Below are 22,306 nucleotides of genomic sequence, written 5' to 3'. Positions count from 1 at the left end.
AAGATAAGAGAGGTTGCGGGACGGAGGGGGGAAAGAGTCCGAGGGAACATCCTTTTGTATTATCCCGCTCCGATAGGAAAAGTGGAGCAGTGACAGATATCATTTCTCTCTCTAAGAGCGCATTCTAATTTATATGTTTCGTGTACAGTTCATGTACTCGCGACGTAATATGTATATATTGTATGTAGGTGACCCACAACACGCGAGTTTAATACTAATGACAGGTTCTCTGATGAATTTGAAATAGATTTTATCTTATCGGGAATGTGTCGAGGCACCAATAGTTTTCAAGTTATTTAGAAGCGACTAAAAAAAATTTCGTCCTTATCTATGTTTTATGGTATTGAATAAAATAGAGTATCATATCATTTAGTTAATTTTGATATCTCGATTTTAATTTGATATATATACTTATATATTTTAATATTTTAATTTGATAATTATATGTATATATAATATTGATATTTGTATATTATAGATTATTTATATAAAAAACATACATTGTGTATGTTTTTCAAATAGTGATAAATGTAATTCAACATTTTTGCTAAAAAAATTGAGTTTAAATTAATAAAACAACCCATTATTAAAATGAAGAAAGGATAAATAGAATATTATAGTAAATTATCACAGTCAATTTTTTTAATTTTTTCATAAATTAAATTTATAATATTATGATCTAAATTATAAGAAATTGGAACAATGGGCAATCAGATAGAGATAATCAAAATTGCAGAAGGTAGAAACTTTTGGCGATAACCGTTATCGCTTGATAATTTAGCTTAGATTTATGCGATTATTCATCATTGTTTTGCACGCATTATCATTTCGCAAAATCTAATTGATTAATAAAGTTCCACAGAATACTGATATACGATCGCATTTTATTACGTGATTCGATAAGACAGCGCGATTATGTAGTTCGATTATTTTAATCGCGAAAGGAAATTGCTGGAGATAAGAAACGTCGATTTGAATTCACGATCTGCTTCTTGTTGGTTGGACAGGCAAGTTGTGCGTCATAACGCGAATAATGAAAAGTTTGTATGGGGGTCGCAAAAGTTAAACGCGATCCCCATCGAGACTCGATGGGGCGCCCTCAGGAAATCTAAACCGGTAACAAGATGGCTGCTCGGAAACGGAAACCGGAAGCTTGTCACTCAAGCTACGCTGGTTTCCGGCGTGTCCCGAAAAAAGGGAAACGGTTCTGAAACCATCCAGAAGAGAGAAAAAGATAAAGAAAGGAGCAGATTGTTTCGAGTGCATTGTTTCGTTATATTCCCTATTGTAGACATAAAGGAAGAATGCTACGATATCACTGAAATATTTAAATTTTTTGTTACATCATTTTTATATTTCCAATTGATAGTATATTCGAAACAATACAATGAAAGAATGCACAATGAAAGATGTACATATTATTTGAAATTTTGCAACAGAATTTTTATAAGATGCCACTGATATTAAAACAAATCTTAAATATATATTAAGAACATTTTGCTTTTCTCTAGATAGAGATTCGATTTGTTGGAATAATTTATATGTAATATAGTAAAATATTAAACTTTTTCAATTTGTTCTTTAATTCTAATTAAAAATGAGAAATAGAGAGAGACTTGAAATGATTTTTGGGTTAAGATTAATAAGGAAAATTTGCTTTTCTTAAGGTTCAGATTTATTAAATACGATTCTGATATATTAGTTTACTATACGTATCATACACAATGTACATATATACATTTTATATATAATTAATTAAGGACGAAAGGAACACTGTGCAATATATTTTTGCGATTGCTCACAGTATCATGATCTTGCATTCTATTTCTCGATTTATTATGACATCAAACATCATAATAATTATGCTACATGATCAGCATATAATACACATATATTATCGATGTACTATTTTAAGATAAAGAATTTATGTTTAAGATAACAATTTACAAAATCTATGTTAATATCAACGAAATCAGCATTTCGCTCTCGTAGCAAGTTTTTCTCATCTAATTAACTCTCTCAAATCGCGTACATACACGAGGAAATTATTAAGAAAAACTACATTTAATTCCGATGAAGATATTCAATTTTACGCTACGAGGATGACATATGTATTCAAATAAATGTGTCCTCCAAACTGGTCACTTATTTCTTCTTCCGCGCAAAATCTATCGCGAGAAACGAAAATGTCGCACCAGTTAATCGAGAATAGAACCACGCGTAGTTATATATAATATCTATCTTGCGAATGTAGAATTTTTTGAAAATCTATTAAACACATCATATATCGTGGATCTTCCAATGAAGAACACGAGAAAAATATGTGCAGAATTATATCTAGAATTAATTAATTGGACTGACTCACTTGATTTCGAGATTGTATTGATGATTTTATCTTATATTTATTTTATATTTTTAAAAAAGGTTGTATTTCTGAACATTGTCTTGATTTGTCTTAATTTAGAAATTATCACTTTAAAAAATTTTTGCACATACAAAACAATTTTTAAATTCCGAAATTTAGTATTTCTGAATATTGTTCTATTTATTCAATTTCAAGATTGATGATCTTGCTGCATGCTACTTCTTATACACACACATATACATACATACATAATTGAATCATGAATTCGACTTTAATTCATTGGCAGTAATTCATTCTCCTGTGACATATTATCGAAAAATTCGAAAAGAGACATTAAATGTGCATGAATTTAATTATGTGGTAGTTAGACGACATCGTGCACTTCAGGATTAAATCGAATTGCATTTACGATATTCATACCTACACACGTTCTAAGGACTAAATTTGAACTCTACGTAAGTCATCGGAATATTATTAGGTAACAAGTTTGTACAAATACCTTATCTCGTAAGAACGCGACATCGATTTAATGAGAATTATCTCTTTTCTACACATTTTTTTATATCTATCATTAATTTACTTATTCACGTCAAGCTCTAATTCATACGCGAAATTAGCTCGTACGCGAAAGCGATCTTTGGTTTTCGACGGTATTCGCACTGTCTTCAATTTTTTTATGAATATCAACACTAGCCACAAGAACTTTTGCAGCACACTGGACTTCAGTTTATTTTAATTCAAGAAACTGAAGAATTGCGAGCGAGGGACTCGCAGTTTTTTAATTACCTATACTTTCGTTAAACTACTTTACATTTTCATTATTAATCTTCCACACTTACTTGCATTTTGAACATTCAGGTTTTATCATTCCTTTGTCGATATCGACATTTTATTTTTTAGATAAATATTCGTTTATACGCAATAGGTTCTACGTAAGTAATTTTATGAAATATTATATCGTGATATTTGCTTGTCTTCTGAAATATTAAGATTTGTTCGCGACATATCTTAAGAATATTTGTCCCATATTATTAATTTTAGCTTCTTTCTATGCTTTATATGATAGATCCATTATATCGTCTATATTTTTGTGTTTGTAATTTTCATTTGCTAAAGTTTTTGTGGACATTTTTCATCGCACGAATAGATACTCCGACTTAAACTCCGACGAGTATTTATTGCTGTCATAAAACAACAATGTTCCGCATCAAATTTCGATCATAATCTTTCCTTTAAAAAGGTATTAAATTGTTTTAAATATTTTCATTTTCCTAACAAGTCAGTATCATTGAACACGTGTATTTTATGAAATGTTAGAAAACATCGTGCTTTATTCGAAGTGTTATATTTTCTGAAGTTTGAAGTACACGCGATAGTTAAATTTATTCGGTTGTCAGCTGGTCACGCTTTTTATAATTCGTAAGTGGACTTAGTTTTTTATGTTATTGTTGCTATGTGTCCCTTTAATTTCGCCGCACATTTGAATTGCATGAGGAGAGTTCGAATAGATATGCATCAATTATTCACTAGAAATCGAAAAACATATATAGAGTTGAAAAAACCGATGCTTTAAAATTTTTCTTCCATCAATCTTTCTCTTTTCAATTAATTTAGAGAGATCTTTACTCTCCATTATATTATAACTCTTCATGTCCGTTTATTCAACTCTTTGTCTTCCCGAATGAATTTTCGACAATATCCAGTTAATCTGTAATCATTAACACTTAATTATTGTACACACTATACGGTGCATCATCATGAATTTTCGTGCTCTCTTCACGCTCAACATTGGTGGAAATTTTTCCATCTCGAATTTCTCACACGTCCGTCAATTATATTTCACATCTTATCACAGCAGCGTCTTTATCGCCGATGATTCGCGCAATCATTCACCGCGCGGATCGTTTCTCTTTTCTTCAACCCCCTAACTCGATCTTTTCTACCACCAATATTTGTACGGTGCCATGGGGAGTTGGCCGCTTCCGGGATAAGTCGCGGGCTCCATCAGCTTGGACTGACAGGGTTTACCATCTCTCACCAGCACTGGTACGGCGACCCGCCTGGGCGAACATCCGCTGCCACTGGCCTCAACGCGCTCGCTCGCCGCTCTCTTCGTCTTGTACCTGTGATTCTGGAACCAGATCTTCACCTGGGTAGGCGTGAGACGAATGATGGAGGCCAAATGCTCGCGCTCGGGTGCACTTAAGTAACGCTGCTGACGGAAACGTCGTTCCAACTCGTAGGTCTGCGCCTTGGAGAACAGGACGCGTCGCTTTCGCTTCTTGTGCTCGGTCTCATGAGGCTGCGCCGTCTCGTTGCCGACCTGCTGTTCGTCCTCGAAGTCCTGCGACTCTTCGTCCTTGGACGACTCGTGACTGTTCTCCTGCTGCGACGGGAACGACATATCCGAGATCGCAGGGCTCGTCGAGTCCGGTTGTTGGAGAACTGAACACAAGAAATAATATTGCGATATTAATTTTTAGTTTGAAAGAGGAATATCATTCTGTAGAAAAATTTTGTAGCGTAGGCATCTCTCGATTAAGTTGTTCGTACTTTTATTAAATATTAATTTTTATCGAATCGAATTTTTGTTACATGACTTGCGTGTGACTCTGGTTTGTTAGTGTAGCCTATCGTAAAAATAAGTATGTTAAACAACGTGACGGAAGTATAGTGTTTAGTAAATGACCAAAATCTCTCTCTCAATTATTTGATTGATGATAACCAAGTGCAGCTGCATTTCGATTCAGCCGGCGCCGTCGATTGCTCTTAACGTTGATTACCAGCAGATGCACGCCTGCATTGATTTTTTAATAGTTCTTTTAATCAGTACTGATGAATTATATCGTTAAATCTCATGATATATCATATATGGTTAATTAAACTGAATTTTCTATAAATATACATACAAACTTCTAACTCACTCGCGATATTCCAAGATCTCTGAATTCTTTTTTTCATAACACTAAACGACTATGAGAATTTTTTTAATCGGTTATGAAAATAAGAACATGAATGACGTTATTATAATTTGCAAATTAACTGATTGCAATATCTAGTCAGAGATTTTAAAACAATAATAAAATAAATCTAATTTTGCTGACGCGGTAATTATACTACAAGTAATAACTTGATTTATCCGATAGCAAAGTGGTAAATGTTACGATCTAGTCCGGCATATCGGCTAATTTAATGTACAACGTCGGGATACTGGCTTTCGCCGTGGTACAATATGCTTTTGTGAGCGACCCCCCGGGACCCGCTCAAGGAGGGTGTGAACCAATATAAAGCCTATTTGATACCCCTGCTCCGGACCCCATGGGATCAACCATATCATTTTCATGGGAGATTAGGCCATACTCGCAGACGCACTGTGATTTCAATTAGACACTCGCCGCTAACTAATGTCTCCGAAGGAAGCTATGCCATAGCGGTGGGATTATCTCGCGTTCTTTCAACATGAATTTCGAGTTATTGAACGAAATTTTGCAAAAATCCAAACTGTATATATTATTTTAATTTTAATTTATTTATTTAAAGAAATAAAATGCAATTTATTTTTTTTTTAAATTTATTCCTAAATATGAAAATAAAATCAAAATAGGCATATTGCGATAACAAATCTTTATATCGGCGTTTTATTATATGTATTTAACAATTTTTTTAAATTATAATTCTTATTTTTCCAAGTATATATCACATTTGCATAACTTTCTAAAGTCATTCAAATATCATATTTAAATCATATTTAAATCTGTCCAAAATTTTTAGAAATCTACTTCATAGAGAGTTATACGTAATACACTATCCAGTGAACAATATAAACGTCCGATGTAAAAGAGATCCACTCAATCGTGCGTGCTCCCTCTTTATCTGCTACAGGACGACCGCGATTATTCGCAGGCAACGCGTTTCTCATGTCGGTTCGACACGTCGCTCGGATTTTTCGCTCGTGCGAACCGTGACCGAGCGCGAGAGGATAAAAAGAAGCGGGATTCGTCGCCGACGAATTTTTTGGGCGTGACGATCCTGATTTAACGAGGGCCGGGGCCCGGGGGGCCCCCTCCGCTCGCGCATCTGTCCCCGGGTAAGGACATCTGTCCTCATTCGCGAACCAATCGCCGTGCGGTATCCACGAGAACCTTTTACACGACCATTAGATCCTGCTTAACCCTCACGGACCAATTGTAGGGTGTTAAATAAATAAGGGTTTCCATCTCGCGCCCTTCCGCCCGCAAAAGCGCGCGCGCGTGTGTGCGTATGCGTGTTCCCTTTCTACCAGCGCGAAGAAAGGGGGCGAGAAATCTTGCACCTCGATGGAAAGTGCGGCGACCGAATTCGACCGAGCATTCTTTAATATACAAGTGACGTCTTTGACAAATGGAAAATTTGTATATTCACGCTTTTCTAGAAGATTAATAATTATTTCTCGTTATATAAACGTAAATACGCTCCCTAAATTACAACTTGTTAATTTTTGTTATCGCATGCCCCGATTCCTAGATAATTAAATAAGGGGTAACATGTTCGTGCTCACCATTCACCTCTTCCACCAAGGGTTGAGATAACGCTGTCGGTAGTGCTGGTCCAGCTGGCCAACCTAATAATCCAGGCGGGGGTGGCGGCAACGTATTCCTATTCAGATTAGCATGCATAGCCGGTTGCAGCATGGCGGTCGTATGCTCCAAAAATTGTTGATATGATAAGGGCACGTCGCTTGCCGTTGGCAGAACCGTCGTAGCACCTGGAACACGAAACGTCAGAAAATTTATCAATATTTTTTTTAATAGCTAAATTTTACAGCAAAATAAAATGAAAAACTTTACATTTTCTCCCGATTATTAAATAATTTATCGCTTTAATATATGGCCTTTTCTTTTTTTTTTAATTTTGAAATATGTATTAATATCAGATTATAAAATCGGATCAACTCAAATTTTTAAGATGACAGTTCTGTATTATTTTATAAATTTGATATTTATCGATTTGTAATTAATAATTAGTAGTATAATTTATGTAGTTAATAATTGTTAAATTGCTAGTTAGTAATTGGAATTAAAGAGATATGAAATATTTATTTTTTAATTAATATAACTATTTAATATAATAACTTGCCGTACCTTGCGCGTCTGTTTCTTCTTGCGACGGCTTGGCATCGTTTAATTCCAAAATATCGCTAATGGCAAAACCGGATGTCCTAGCCGGCATTTTCATACTTTCTAGCAGCCTGCAACAAAAAATTCCTTGGTTATTATAATCTTAAAAAGAAAAAAAAAAAAATTCTACAGATAATACCAACAGAAAGTGTTATAACATTACAATAAAATATACAAAATGATTTTCAATTGTGCGTGTATGTCAATAATTATGGGATGAGTTTAGGGTATAAAACAAGAATTAAATGTTATATGAAGATAAATCGTTTGGTTATTTTATTAGGTATTAATCTGCATTGATGCATGCTATAAAACTATCGATTTGCTATTTATTATTGTCGAATCGATGTTCTATTGAAACAATATATTCGCATATCAGAATGGAAATATACATACATAGATATAGATAATGTATAGTAAAAATATATAGATAAAAAAATGATTTTAAAAAATTAGACATTCCTACGCTAATATGCTTCCGGTATTAAAAACTTGTGGTTAATTAATATCGCATATAACTTTTATAAAACGAACATGTGTATTCAGTCGCAGAATTTTGAATAATCATAACTATATCCGCGGGTGGATTTTGCGAGTCGGAAAGTCGGACACAAAGGTGTTTTTCGTCGGTAAAATCCAATTTTGAAGGAGCGTTGCTGACTGGAAGCCGCGTGACCGTCAAGAAGCCATCGGCTCTTTTAGAACCCGATCAGAGAGACGTATTCGAGGGTGTATAATACCTGCCTACATCCGCGTTTAGCAACCTGTCCGTGGACCTGCGTGTAGGAACGAATTTTTCGGTCCGTTCGTACTAAGCTGGGCGAGCTATTATTGCGGCACGTTCGGCTACGTTTTTTAAATGCTTCCGACACGAAGCGCGGGTGTTTCTGAATAAGCTTTCTCCTTAAGTATTTACAGACTGCCGTCTGAGAAAACTTGTGCGAGAAGTTTGCGACGAGATAAGACGGCAGTTTTTAGTTGTAGACGTGAAAAAGTTTCGGCGAACATTAATCATTAATACAGGATTACTATAATTTTATATCTTACAGATGCATGATTGTATGTTCTCTTTTATATTCACAGGTATACATACCTGCATATTTATACGAGGGAAAGTCATTAAGTATGTGACAAATGGTTATTGATTGTTGAATTCTGTCAACAGCCATACACTGCCACAATCAGAAACTAATTTATTCTACTTATAGCTATTTCACACTCATTTGTGACTTAATGACTTTTTCTATTAAACCTAATTGATTTATTTTTTTTTATCGGATTTGCGTGAAAATTAGATTAAAATATTAGAACAGAATCGTCTCCTCGCGAGAAGTTGATAATTATTTGGAAGTACCAGCATTGAAATCGCTCGTGATTTCAACCTCTTGTAATTACGACGCTTTTTCGTCATCACAATTGACGTAAAAAAGTCATAGCACAAGCGTAGCTTTCGTCACTTTATTGTTGACATAGTTAATTTTGTGCAAATGCATAATATATAGTTTAAAAAAAATATACTGTAATATATTTACCAAATGTGAATTGTACAAAAATTTCAAAATAAGAATTTGAAAACGATTATATTAATAGAATTATAGAATATTCCATTAAAGTAAAAAATATTTGAAAATATCTATTATATATATATAAATTTTTTTTTATTTTTTTATGCTACATAAGTATATATAGGGAAAATTTATATAATATAATATCGAATAATTATGTAAACGATTTTAAATAATTATGTAAACAGTTTAACGGTGATTTCTCGATATCGCATGCAAAGTTTATCGATAAGCAATTCGTGTTCCAATCATCAATTGATATACGATATTACGTGATATATCGTAATAAAGCCACGTATAAGAATTCGATAATCAAAATCCCCGATTAATCAAAGTAAAAATTATCGATTAGCTTGATCATTTTTTAATTTGTTTGTCGAACTCACTTACGATTATTATACTATCTTTAATTTAATATTTGTAATGGCGTTTTTTCTCTTTTCTCTCTCTCTCTTCTTCTCTCTTTTATATTATTCCTTCTCTCAATTTAAAGAAAATTACTTACAAGAAAAAGTAAAAAAGATTAAGATTATTTTATAGTTATCCAAAAAGAACTAAACATACTGAATTCTCATTAATATTATTTACCTAGTATTCAATGCAAGTTGGCTGTACCAAACATGATTTAAAAGACTGGCCGGATACGGTAGCAGCGGCCAGGTCAAAATCTTATTTTTGTCCACCATTTTGAAAAGGTTTTGAGACTTGAGGTTCTTAGTACACGTGTGTGTCAGTACATGTCACATGTTTCACCGACGGCACATTTCTTGATGTTTAAAAATCTCTTTCAATCGCGGACCTGATCCCCATTTATAATTCTTATTTTCTTCTCTCTTTTCTTTGATTTAATAATATTTAAAACTGAAATTAATTTCCAATCTTAATTCAAAAGACTTCTTTTTCTTCTTTATTTTATTTATTTTTTAAATTCTTTTTTTACTTTGCACAATACGTACAAAAGCTAATGAGATTTTTGTCTCTCTTGTTTAGAAAAGAGATAAACATTTATTTATTTTTACTCTCTTAGAGGAAAATTTCCTTTTAGAGGGAAATGAATAATGTTTTAAATTTATTTATTTATATAATATGTTTCTTTATTTTTCTTCTTATCGAAGTAACTTTCTTAGAAATTTTTTGTATCTCTTTGATCTTTCTGTCATTGCAACTGCCCATATTTTTGATTTTCCATTTTCATAATCACTCTTTTTCTCTCATATGACACTATTATAGTCTTAGCATCACCAACTGTTACTTTTCACGACAAGAGTTCACGGATCTCGTAGCAAAAGTCCTTGTGCCAGCACAAACATGATAATAACCAGTCCAACAGGTAATCCAATGTCCATTCACCGATTTTTGTATCGCACTCGCGACTGTCAGTCATTACTGATTCCGGCCGAAGAACCCGTAAGGCAGGCCATAATTCCTTTTTGGAACTACTAAAGGACACTTCTTGTAATTTTTAAGTGTCCTCGACGAGCACTTGACGACTAGTGTTCGTTCGTAGGTCGCCCGTCAAGCACCCTCGAAGCGTAGGGCGGATTCTACATTGGGGCGGGATTTCACGTTCATCCCCTCCTGTTTGCTAGCTTTTCGCATCCCACCCTGCTACCCGGCGGTAACTTACGGAAAGTTTCCGGCGGGAGAAGCTCAGGATAGAAGAACCGTCGCTGTTTCGTTTTTCGTTTAATTTATCATCTCTTCAAAAGCTTCATTCGTTCAAAAAATAAATGCAATGATGATAATGTAATATTCTGATGAAAGTTCAATGGTTTTATCTTATTCGTGTCGCGTAAAGTAGTTTATTTATAATTTGTTGAATTGATAACTTGTTAAATTTATCGATACACGAGCTATCTTTCTTTTTATGCTGTAAAAATACTTGCATTATAATAATCAAAGAATATTTGTAGAGTATTGGTCTCGCTTTAATCTCGCATATAGAGGGTTGATCTCCGTAGTAAAGTATTAGTCTTTATTCTTCAACTAAAAGGCAACTAACTTATTTTAATAGGATTATTTTATAAATTTAATTAGAATTCTTCTTAATATATATAAGAATTTTTTATACCGATACATTCTCTCAAGTGTTTTGCAATTAAACTTTATCTTAAGAAAAATTCAAAATATCTTTTACTTTTTTTAATCATTAAAAATAAATGGTTTTACAAATTTAATGATTAAAGTAAAGTGCAAATATAAAATAATTTTTTATTTATTTTTCTAGAATTAAATTAATAATGATATTAAATTAATTAATAATTAAATAATATGAATTAAATAATAATGATAGGAAATAATATGAGTGACTCAATATTGAAATATAATTCAGGGTGTAATTTTAGCAAATATTTCGCTAATTAATATGGTCTTGCAGAATATTTATATTTTTATGAATATTTATCGTCTAATTAAAAACTTGATTTAATTCCGCTTTTATTACATATATAAAAATAAGAATTATATGTAAAAACAAGTCTTTTTGTTTTCTTCGTCGCATCAAATCTGATAAAATTTCTTGCCACTCCGAGCGATTCTGGTAATATTACGGGGGTAAGTTACCGAGGGGTGTTACCACCAGCCAACCAATGGGATGGTCGCGTGTCGGGGAACCGTCGCCCAGCGGCCCGGGGGTTGATTTCAATCCAGCCCGACGAACGAGCCAATCGGCGAGCTTCATCGATCAGGGGGCTTTTTACACCGAGAGCATACTTTACGTCGAGTGTTAATGTGAAAGAGCATTAGTGGTGCTTTTACTGTGTCATTTCGATTTTTCACTCGTTTCCCTTACCTTTCCCCCTAGTCACTTCCCCTGCTACCACTCTGTTTTCTCTCTTTTCCTCTCTCTCTCTCTCTCTCTCTCTCTCTTTTTCCCCCTGTGGCACTCAGATCGTTGCCTATTGATACGCAAAACTGGGTTAGAAGCGTGGTCGCGACTTACGGCTGAGTGTTACACAAACGCAAACCAGATACATATGATCGACCAGCTCGACTGTCCTCTTTTAGGAACTTGTTTGTTCGATCAAAAAATCGAAGGGTGCGAAATGGAGTTTAATTGAAGGGAGGCATATATATGTTTAATTTTATAAAACCGAAATATTTTAATAAAATAAAATATAATTCGTAACTTCATATCGTGTAGATTGTTCATTTATTAATTTAACAGTATGATGATATTAAATGAAGTCTTTCATGAATCTTTTTTAATGATAAATTACTCAGGCAAATACCGGAGAGAGAAGTTACAGATACTCATGAAACTGATCAAATGTTTCAGAAATTTTATAAAAATTTCTGATATCACGAGAAAAAAAAGGAAGTGGTGATAATTCTTACAAATAAATTATCACCTTTCTTTGTATGTCAAGTTGCTTTTTTTTAGAAGTTGTTTTAAAAATGTCCGAATAAAGATTTAGAAGACGCGAGATTGAATTAAAATTGTCAATTTAAAGTTGTACTCGAAGAAGCAAGCGAATAAAAATTGAGAAATCAAATTTCTATTTAAATAAATCCAGCCACACTGTGTGCCGGCATAATTCAGGCGGACATGGTGTGACGGCTAATTTTATAGCAAGGCATTTATTACGCGCACATTCCGTGACAATCGGTCCCTTTTTTCTCCGATAATCGCGAGGCTGGCGCGCGAGGAAAAAAAAAAAGACACGTCATCGGCGACAAGGCTGACCTGATTTCTTTTTTATACCACCTACTTATTATTCGCGGACACGCATTTGTTACATCGGGTAACGATAGATAAAGTCCCTGTCGTTTCGCGCGATTATCATTCGGTGCGCAACACGCGTATCGTTATCCGTCGCAATTACGCGCAAAAATAATAATTCCGTGGACTCTGCTGTGCGATTCAATCGAATCGAATTTGTTTCGCGACCTTCTTTCGCGATCTTGCGATCGTAGATAAAATATTATCGTCGTAAAGCTGTATTGTACGTTAAGATCGCATGGCATTATACATTGCTGAATGTGGAGGATATCAAGATATTATCACGTACGTCACGTGTATCACAGGATATTTTGTTAAATGTCTAGAAATATATGAGATACATTTTATGTGAAAGCGATTAGCTTTTGAAGCATTATAAAAACTTTATAGAGATCTTTAAATCATTCAAGTCAAATTTATTTTTGTATTTTTATATTGTTTCTCTCTTTGTAAGGAGATTTTTAGGCAAAACTGGACTTTTTTATCGTCTTTTAAATATTTTTACATATCTTTGAAAATATTTAAAATGTTGCAAAGTATTTAATACAAATTAGCATTAGAATTTCGTTACAATATATCTTAAAGTGATTAAAATCTTGATGAAAGGGACGGGAGTTGTTTTTAATGAAACTGAAAAATGATCATTCTTAAGAAATATAAATTATACTATAATATAATGAAATTAAAAAAGAGATATACATAAAGATAATAAAGGAGGATAAAAATATTTATAACGTGGAAATTTTTCCATAATTTGCGCTTTTTGAAGCTCTTAATTTATCCCGAATATTCTTGCGTTTCATTAATTAAAAAAGAAATATTTGGATATTCCGTTTTAAATAGGAGACCACATATTTTATTTTGATCGACGCTTTGAAATTGATGATTCGTCGGATCGTTGAATGGAGAGTCACAGGTTGTATCCAATCGCGAAGAGAGATGCGCACCTGAATGCGGGCCACTCACAATAAATACACACGCGTACCGACAGTAGCACGGTGGAAAATGGGGGTTTCGAAAAGCGCGATTCAGAAGCTAAGGAACAGGTAAGAGGCAGGAGCGAGACGATAGAGCGAGTTTCCGGTTTATTCAGACCGGTCCTCGTACAATCGCGCGGCTCCGCCGCACAGAAAGTCAAAAAGTGCGGAAGAGGGTGTGGAGGACCCGACTTTCCTGATTTTTTTTTTCTCATGGCCACGTCTTGACCGTCAGATTTATTTCTGGAAATAAAAACTATCGTCTACCGGAAGACACCTGTATTCGTCAGTGGTCAAGTTGCTAAGAGACATTCAGTCAATATTTTTATACTTAAATTTTATTGGGATGATAAAACACAAAAATTTTTCTACGAGTAAAATTCTTAATATATGACGAATAATGAGAACAAAAAAAAAACTTTGTAACGAAGTATAAAAAAATATCTTTAAGAATTTATTATTTTCAATAATTAGCATTATTGGGATGCTTATCTAAGAAAAAAATAACGAAAAATTCTTTTTGTGTTATTTTTTTTTTTCAATGAAGACACTCACACTTTGTTACGTATTACATTTCATTGATTAGGGCTCAAGCAAGGCGCATTTTAGTTCTTCGCGGATCGCATCATCTAACTCGGTTAGAATCGTGTTCAACACGAGAAAGAGATCCGAGAGACATTTGTCGTTTTTCCGCAATTCCACCTTTCTCTCTCCTTCTCTCTCTCTCTCTTGTCTTTTCGTTCTTCGTTCTGGGAGTTCCGAGCGTCGGCGGGAAAAAATGGAAGAGTCTCGAGCTCTTCGGGCAATCGAGCAACATTTGCCAAGCTCCCACGACTGTTTGGCGATAGCTGTGCCAACTTGTTTCGAGCACGCAACCCAATTTGTCTGCGTCTCATTGTTTTACTACCCCCGCGGTCGCCGCCGGTGCAGTCTCTCACTCCGCTCCCATCGCCGTCATGTGAAAGCCGGGGTCGAGGGGATCGTGCCGCGAATTATTACAATTCTCCAATGATCGAGTGGAAATCTTCCCGAGCCTTCTAGTTTAATAACATTTCTGTATGCGTATATTGCGAGCATCGGAAATTTAACTCGATATGGAAATGATTCGAAGACTAGCAAAGTTTCAGATCAAGTATATTTTTTTTAAATTAAAAAAAAAGAGAATTATGTAGGGTAAAATGTGCATTATTTTAGAAATATATATTATTTGCGCGTGTGTGTATTCTTTTTTAATAACATGCAAGCTATTTCGTAATTGTTTATACATTTATCTATAATATTATACGTTATTAAGTTTTTTATTATTTGTAATATTACTTTCATCATATCTCAGAACATAAAATTAGAAATTTTCAAGCACTATGGCAAAATCAGTTTAAAGGTGCAAGAAACATCACCGGGTTTTAAAATGTATGACCAATATAACAGATGTGTAGCCTCATTAATAAAAGAATTCTTTGACTTCGCTTGCCCTTTTTCTGTTCTGACAACAAAGCAGATCTATTTACTTTTCAAAAATTGTCATGGGGAGAAAATAAGCTTGAGCAAGTGAGAGAAAGCATACAATTCATTTCAATACTAAAGAACTGTTGGCTTTATAGCCATGGTTAATACGATAAATCTACTTAAAAAAAAAAAAAATTTTTTCTAATAATAAACTTTTTTGTTGAAAAATTTTTTTGTTGAGAAGGCAATATTGACTATCATTGTTTATTAGGAACAAAAAACACAAACAACTTTTACTTATTTAATTAATCAAACGATTCAAATGATTTATAGCGCTAAGTATCGTAAATTTTCTTAAAACAAATTTTTTTTATTATGTTTAATTTTAAAAATGTCGCCAGTAAATAAATTAATAAACAAGTGTTTATACGACCAAACTGGCAATTTATTGTTTGATTATTATATCACGACGTTTCGACCATATGGTTTTGGTCCTTATCAAGTGAAACTAAAATTACAATATAATAAATAATGATAGTCATGTTGCAAAAAAAAAATAGGATTAAGCAACTTACGTTATAATTAAAAAGTAGAAAGAGAAAAATCGAAATGTCAAACTGACATTGTGTCAACCACTATGTTTGGAATACTGAGACCAACTAAACGACCTTTATTAATTTATCGTATATGTTGTTTAAATTCTCTGTATCTTTTTGGGAATTAATAGTGTTGTCAAATTTTTTAATAAAAAACATTTCAGCTATTTCTCTCTTTCTTACATGTTTTTCGTTATGTAGAATATCAGGCGCTGACCAATCGAAGTCATGATCAAATTTTAATTTGTGTTTGCTAATTACGGATAAATTACTTTCGTGCATTTTTATATTATTACAATGTTCCTTGACTAATTTATCCGTAATTAGCAAACACAAATTAAAATTTGATCATGACTTCGATTGGTCAGCGCCTGATATTCTACATAACGAAAAACATGTAAGAAAGAGAGAAATAGCTGAAATGTTTTTTATTAAAAAATTTGACAACACTATTAATTCCCAAAAAGATACAGAGAATTTAAACAGCATATACGATAAATTAATAAAGGTCGTTTAGTTGATCTCAGTATTCCAAACATAGTGGTTGACACAATGTCAGTTTGACATTTCGATTTTTCTTTTTCTACTTTTTAATTATAACGTAAGTTGCTTAATCCTATTTTTTTTGTAACATGACTATCATTATTTATTATATTGTAATTTTAGTTTCACTTGATAAGGACCAAAACCATATGGTCGAAACGTCGTGATATTATAATCAAACAATAAATTGCCAGTTTGGTCGTATAAACACTTGTTTTATAAATTTTTTGTTAAAGAAACAATTTATATCATACTAAAGAATACATAAAAATGACGTTTCTTTTATACCAAATGGTTTTACTTGTAAAACGACTTTTTATTTTTACATATACCAAAGCATTCTTTACATTGTTTTTATGTGTTGATATCAATAAAAAAATTAAATTGCCGTAAAATATCATTAGATCTGCCAACTTCTATCATGTCATTAATTGACCGTATAATGCTGCGACATGTAGAATTATACTGCCATTTAATTGCGACCAGGTGGGCAGAACAAAAATTCTCTTCTTCCATTCGTCGTCTCACTCTCTTGTCTATTCGAAATGTATAGCTACAACTGCCATTTCGACCGACTAACATTCTTTTTAGAAGGAGCAAAAACGGAAACGTAGCGGAAAACTGAAAAGCAAATCCGGCAGGGTGGTCAGCGGAAAATGATCGGATTAACTCGACTTTGAAGAGAAGGCGGGATACCCTCCTCAGAAAGCAGATTAACTTGGTAGGTCGCTTTGCGGTTGTACGTTCGTTTATGTTAAACGACCTCACTTTAAACTCAGTGTTCAAGTTAACGATTTGATGAAGAATAGCTAATGGTAAGCGGGACTTACCATTTAAATCCATCTTGGCTCTTAAAGCCACGTAAATTTGCATCACAAGTGATAGGACTCGTCAATATTGATAATAGTGCCCTATACCTCGAAAGGTGATTTTTGATAGTTCGAACTTTCTTTGCAATTAAATAAAAAAATTTAGTCAAATTTTTATTCAATATCTGATCATAATCATTAAGGAAATAAATGAATGATTGAATAAACGTCAGATAAAATATATTTCCAAGTTTGCAATTATAAAAAATACTTTGATATGTAACGCCAGACTTAATATATAATTCAGTTTTTACAATTGAATTATATAACATATTAATTCAACGTTTATAGAAATATATTTAAATGTACAAAATAATTCGTAATATTCTGGTGCTAACAGTTAATAATAGTTTTATACAATGGACAGCATGAAACGGTTTAAATATGAACCATGAAAATTTATGACGTACAGTCAACTCAGTATTTTTTTTTTTTTTTTTGCTTCTTTGAATCTCGAGCCGCCAAGAATAAAGAAAAAAAATGCCGGGTAAGGTCAAACAAAGCTAAATCTTCATGGAAACACTCAGTCAGCAGAGTGGCCACTTGAAATTTTGTAAACGTTTGGAATTTTCTGAGTGACCGGAAACGGAAAACGTGGTACAATGAATAGACACTCGTCTATTTTACTGCATATCTCGCCATTATTATTGTAATTTTAGTACCTGAAAGCTCAGAAACACACCTGAGACTGATCTTTATTTACTGAGGTAGACGTGCGGACGAGACTTTTTCAAGAAAGTTCTCGTAAAACCCCGCTATCCTGTGATCTCTAACTGTGAATTTTCTTAAAACGCCATCATTCACAAATGTGGAGGATCTTTTACGAGAGTGTGTAAGAATTTAATATCAATGCTCGATCACCATTAGAGAAAAAATAATTGATCAAAGATAATTGAAAAGGGCACACATTCTCCCTCTTTATTTTTCTCGCTTGAGTGCTAGCTCTTGAATGGCTATTAAACTAAAAATCCCCAATGACTACAAATGAAGGTTGAACAAAAAAGCTTTTCTTTGTTCGAGCCTTTCGAATACGGACTTTTCTATGTAATGTAATTTTACTGAAATATTTTGAAAAGCGTGAAATGAGACGATACTTCAAATTGACAGGATAGCATAAATAATCTTTAAAAATGTAGCAATTATATAGAAAAGCTGACGTGTAAAAAATCAATTTGTTATTATCATATCGCGATTAATTATATTTTATAGCGTTTCTCATAGTGACTTATTATTTTTTATCTAACGAACAATAAGATAGAATCAAACATATTCTAATCTAATTATTAATAATTTTTACATTTGATGTAAATATGTGCAATTCTTTTTTTATTGCAAAAAACATATACGTCAAGTAGAAATAAAAATAAAATATTAGAAATATTAATCATGAAAGAAAACAGTTTTCACTGCATTAGAGTTATGTATTTGTTAACATTTACATTTAATATAATCAATAAAAAATTGTGTTCTTTGACAATTTTATTTGAAATAACTCTCTCATCGAAACCATCTGGAAAAGAAGTCGACGGAATTTGGTGGTAAGGAGGGGGAGAGGGGACACAATCGAGCCTTACGTTCATTCATAAGTTGCTACAAAAAAGGCAACGGGCTTCACAGGAACATGAATGAACGTAGTACACAGTGTAGTAGGGATTGGGCCCCGGCAACGGGTGGGCCTACCCCGCGGGGTTATACTCTTTTAGCATCCCGATTCAAGGGCCTTGTCGAAAAGAGATCCTTATTTCTTAAAGCGCGTTTTCCATCTTTCTTTTTCTCCCTCCTCCCGTTTGAGCGGTATTTTGTCAGACGTGATCTAGACTGATTCGCGGCCATCAGCCACCGACGTCGTTCAAGAACCGTTTAAGATGTTATTTCAAGCATAGCAGCAGGACAATTTCACGTTCACGTTCCTTCTCGTTCACTGGCAAAATAAATTCAGTGCGAAAATGTTCACAAAGTTAGATTTTCAGAGTATTAAAAACATAATCCTCGGGAAAGTTTTTATTCCATTCCTTTATCTTTCCATTCATATATCTTTGTAACTAACAATAGGCCATAAATAGACATTATATTAAAATAGATTGTTACACATAAAAATTAAAACTAAAGTATTTGCCAAGCGATATATGGCAAGTACATGTAGAAAGAAAAATTAAGACGGTGACAATGTGTTAAATTAAATAATCGTCCAATTCGATGACTCGCGAGCTCGCAGGTGCAATGAACGGGGAAGCGCGGAATCGTATCGTAGAGGAATACGATTAATCCGAAATTTACGATGGAAACCAACAGGTGTCGGCGCACCGCGTGCGGCCACCCTCTCGCTTCTCTCGTGTGTGTCCGGCGTGTAACAAGGCGTACCACTCTACTCCGAAGGATTCACCTAACCGATATGCGTGACTGCTCTTAAATGTTCACTTCCGGTTTCCGGTGCTATCCGCTTAATCAGATATGTTAATCGTAAACCCGCATGAATGCGCGGGGAATCCGGTGATTCTTTTAGAGATTAATGACAGTTTTTCTTACGAATTAAATCAACGTTGAGAAGTAACAGAACAATCTTATCTTCTCTTCGATGAATTATATAATCGATTAAGTTATATATTACTTTGTATGATTATTTATCAATAATATTAAATTATTATGATAAGATTTTTGTATTGTTTTTTATTTAAAAAGAGAAAAGTAATATTTGAAAGATGATTATTTTAGAATTAATTAATAATGAAGTAATAGAATTGTATTTTTTCTTAATACTCACTATGTACTCATTACCTCTGAGTTTTATTTGATGCAAAAAATAAAAAATAAAAATAAAAACAATTTTTCGCCATAATTGTGATTTTTTTCTATGAAATGCGTTTTTCATTTTTATTGAATTTTTTACCTGTAATCCTCCTCGTTGCTGACGTAATCCGGCGGAATCAGATGCCAGGAAGAGTCATAACAATCGTCGTATCCGGCTGCCATTTTTCTCACCTTCTTGCTCTTCTTGCTGTTCCGAATGTGTCGGCTATGGGTCCAATAGAAAAAGTTGAGAAATATCCCGCGGAGATCAGGAAAGTATCGATGTCACGACAGACACATCAGGAAGGACAACCAGAAAAATTCTTCGTATTGTCTTAGTTCGTACCTTTTTTTTCGGATACGAAAGACCAGCGTGATTTCATACTCGCATTCCTCGAAAATTCGACGTGTATTTCATGCTGAAGCATCATCTCCTGGAGTAACGATTTCGCGCAAATTTTGCTTCTCGATGAGGCAAAATACGAGGAAGAAGAGATGGAGCTTTTGTGCGTATCTAACGCGGCGCGATTAAAACACATATATTGCAATTTTTCGAAAAATCAATTTTACAATATTTTATTAAAAACTTGCTTGATAAAATCGAGCGAATGATAACGCGATTGCTACGAAAGATAGAAAATAATTCTTGATAATGAAATTCAAAGGCTCACTTTTTCTCTAATGCCTTTTGGCACTCGAAAGTGGAATTTAATAATGATAATTATGGGCAGGATAGAATACTAAATTACTCTTATTCGATTCGTGATAGCCGCTTTACTGAGAACTATGTGGCGATATATCGATCACCTATATATTGCATCAAAAATATGGCTACCTGATAGGAACTCCGGCAACGTTATCTGCGTGATAACACTCTACATAGATCAGTTTGACTACCGCAAATCGGTAACGTCAGAGACGCCAAAATATCAAGTCTCTTCGACCTGTTGAAAAACGAACCATATACACATATTTCTCTATATCTATATATTTAAATAAGTTTCAAAAATTAATGCTCTCTTCTTATTGATATTTATTTTATTCCGCTTTAATCTTACGATCATCAATTGAAAATATATAAATGTATATGTGCTCTCAAAATAATATGTGATTATCTTAATTATATAATATTGTATAGTATTATATAATATTGTATAACATTAAAACTAAAACACGATTTTTATATAATATAGTAAATACACTCAAAATCACCAGATAGCCTTTTAATGACAGATTGTTTATTCAATATTTGATATATTTTTCAAATACAAAAAAAATAAAAAAGTCAAGAGATGTTATTGCAACTTTTCGCATTATATATATATGTTTTGGTAACCAAGCCTTAAATTAAAATTTACTTAAAAAAATCAACTCTAAATAAAAAATCTACTATTAAAAAAGCATTAAGTGATTTTCTTTTACATATCATATACACAAACATAAAATATATATCATTCAAATGTGTTGCTCGTCTGTGCAACGCACGTGTCACTTGATTAGAAAACGAGCAGTCTTTATCTAGCCGTTTGCTAATCGCACACAGTTATGTGTGATGGAAAAGAAGAAAATTGCTGTATTTATCATGTGCGAAATGATTTCAAGATATCGCGCGATCGAGAGATGATAAATTGCCACGCTACGATTTTCTACTTAGAGGCTTAAACTGACACAGCATAAGTTCGATAAATACGAATGTATTTTTGTTATCGATATTATTTCGTATTTATATTGTTTTGGTTATTGTGCACTTAAATTTTAATCGTTGATCAATTTCGATATCAGTATACACGGTATACTTGTCATAAATTATCGCGTCGAGAGTACATCGCCTCAACGTAAAAAAATTATAGAAGATAAAGAATAAAAAATTTCAAAACAATGTTGCGGATCGTGAACTGAATTGCAAATGAGAGTGGTAACAACTATAGAGAGATAATCGGTCAATTGTTGTTGCTACTTGATCGTCGCTTGTACCTCACAATTTGTTAATGACAAGAGACTCTCGAGATGAAGTATCCGCAGCTTAATCGACAAGTGCTACCGAACAGAGTCAGCTATGAGTGCACTTGATAAAGTAATGTTTCCCCTCACTATCTGTATTTATTTATGCAACAATTTACACACACACATGCATATATAGATTATAAATTGTTGCACAAATGCAATTGTTGCCGTGAAGAATATCATCCGGCGCGAAAAAGAGAAAAAAGATCGCATTGTCTAAAAAATTAATGATACTTGATGGTGTGAGAAAGAGTATTTTTTGCGGGAGGGAGAGATT

At 33.4% G+C, this 22,306-nt stretch overlaps 1 protein-coding gene across 2 annotated transcripts; it reads right to left on the bottom strand.

The window, feature by feature from the left end:
• Nucleotides 1-1,673: 1,673 nt before the first annotated feature.
• On the bottom strand, nucleotides 1,674-20,797 carry LOC126853905 (homeobox protein Nkx-2.5-like). 2 transcript variants are annotated; one of them, XM_050600042.1, is made up of 4 exons: nucleotides 20,126-20,797; nucleotides 7,486-7,592; nucleotides 6,903-7,109; nucleotides 1,674-4,810 (listed from the first exon to the last, which is right to left on the bottom strand). In XM_050600042.1, exons 1-4 carry the CDS (start codon nucleotides 20,206-20,208, stop codon nucleotides 4,305-4,307), a joined length of 903 nt encoding a protein of 300 aa, XP_050455999.1. In that variant the 5' UTR covers nucleotides 20,209-20,797; the 3' UTR covers nucleotides 1,674-4,304. The 2 variants fall into 2 exon arrangements, with proteins under 2 accessions (XP_050455999.1, XP_050455998.1); XM_050600041.1 differs by lacking the exon at nucleotides 20,126-20,797 and adding an exon at nucleotides 9,675-9,780.
• Between the last annotated feature and the right edge of the window lie 1,509 nt (nucleotides 20,798-22,306).

The sequence above is a fragment of the Cataglyphis hispanica genome, chromosome 13 (assembly GCF_021464435.1).
Source record: "Cataglyphis hispanica isolate Lineage 1 chromosome 13, ULB_Chis1_1.0, whole genome shotgun sequence".
Taxonomy (NCBI): domain Eukaryota; kingdom Metazoa; phylum Arthropoda; class Insecta; order Hymenoptera; family Formicidae; genus Cataglyphis; species Cataglyphis hispanica.
Note: the sequence above shows the minus strand (reverse complement) of the source record. Positions and strands in the feature narration are given on the sequence as shown.

Excerpts from the sequence above, each read along its gene's own strand:
- LOC126853905 (XM_050600041.1), bottom strand. The coding sequence starts at position 9,772 with ATGGTGGACAAAAATAAGATTTTGACCTGGCCGCTGCTACCGTATCCG. Across the intron at positions 7,593-9,674 it reads CAACTTGCATTGAATACTAG|GCTGCTAGAAAGTATGAAAA; the intron begins GTAAATAATATT and ends TTTTTGTTGCAG. Across the intron at positions 7,110-7,485 it reads AGAAGAAACAGACGCGCAAG|GTGCTACGACGGTTCTGCCA; the intron begins GTACGGCAAGTT and ends TTCGTGTTCCAG.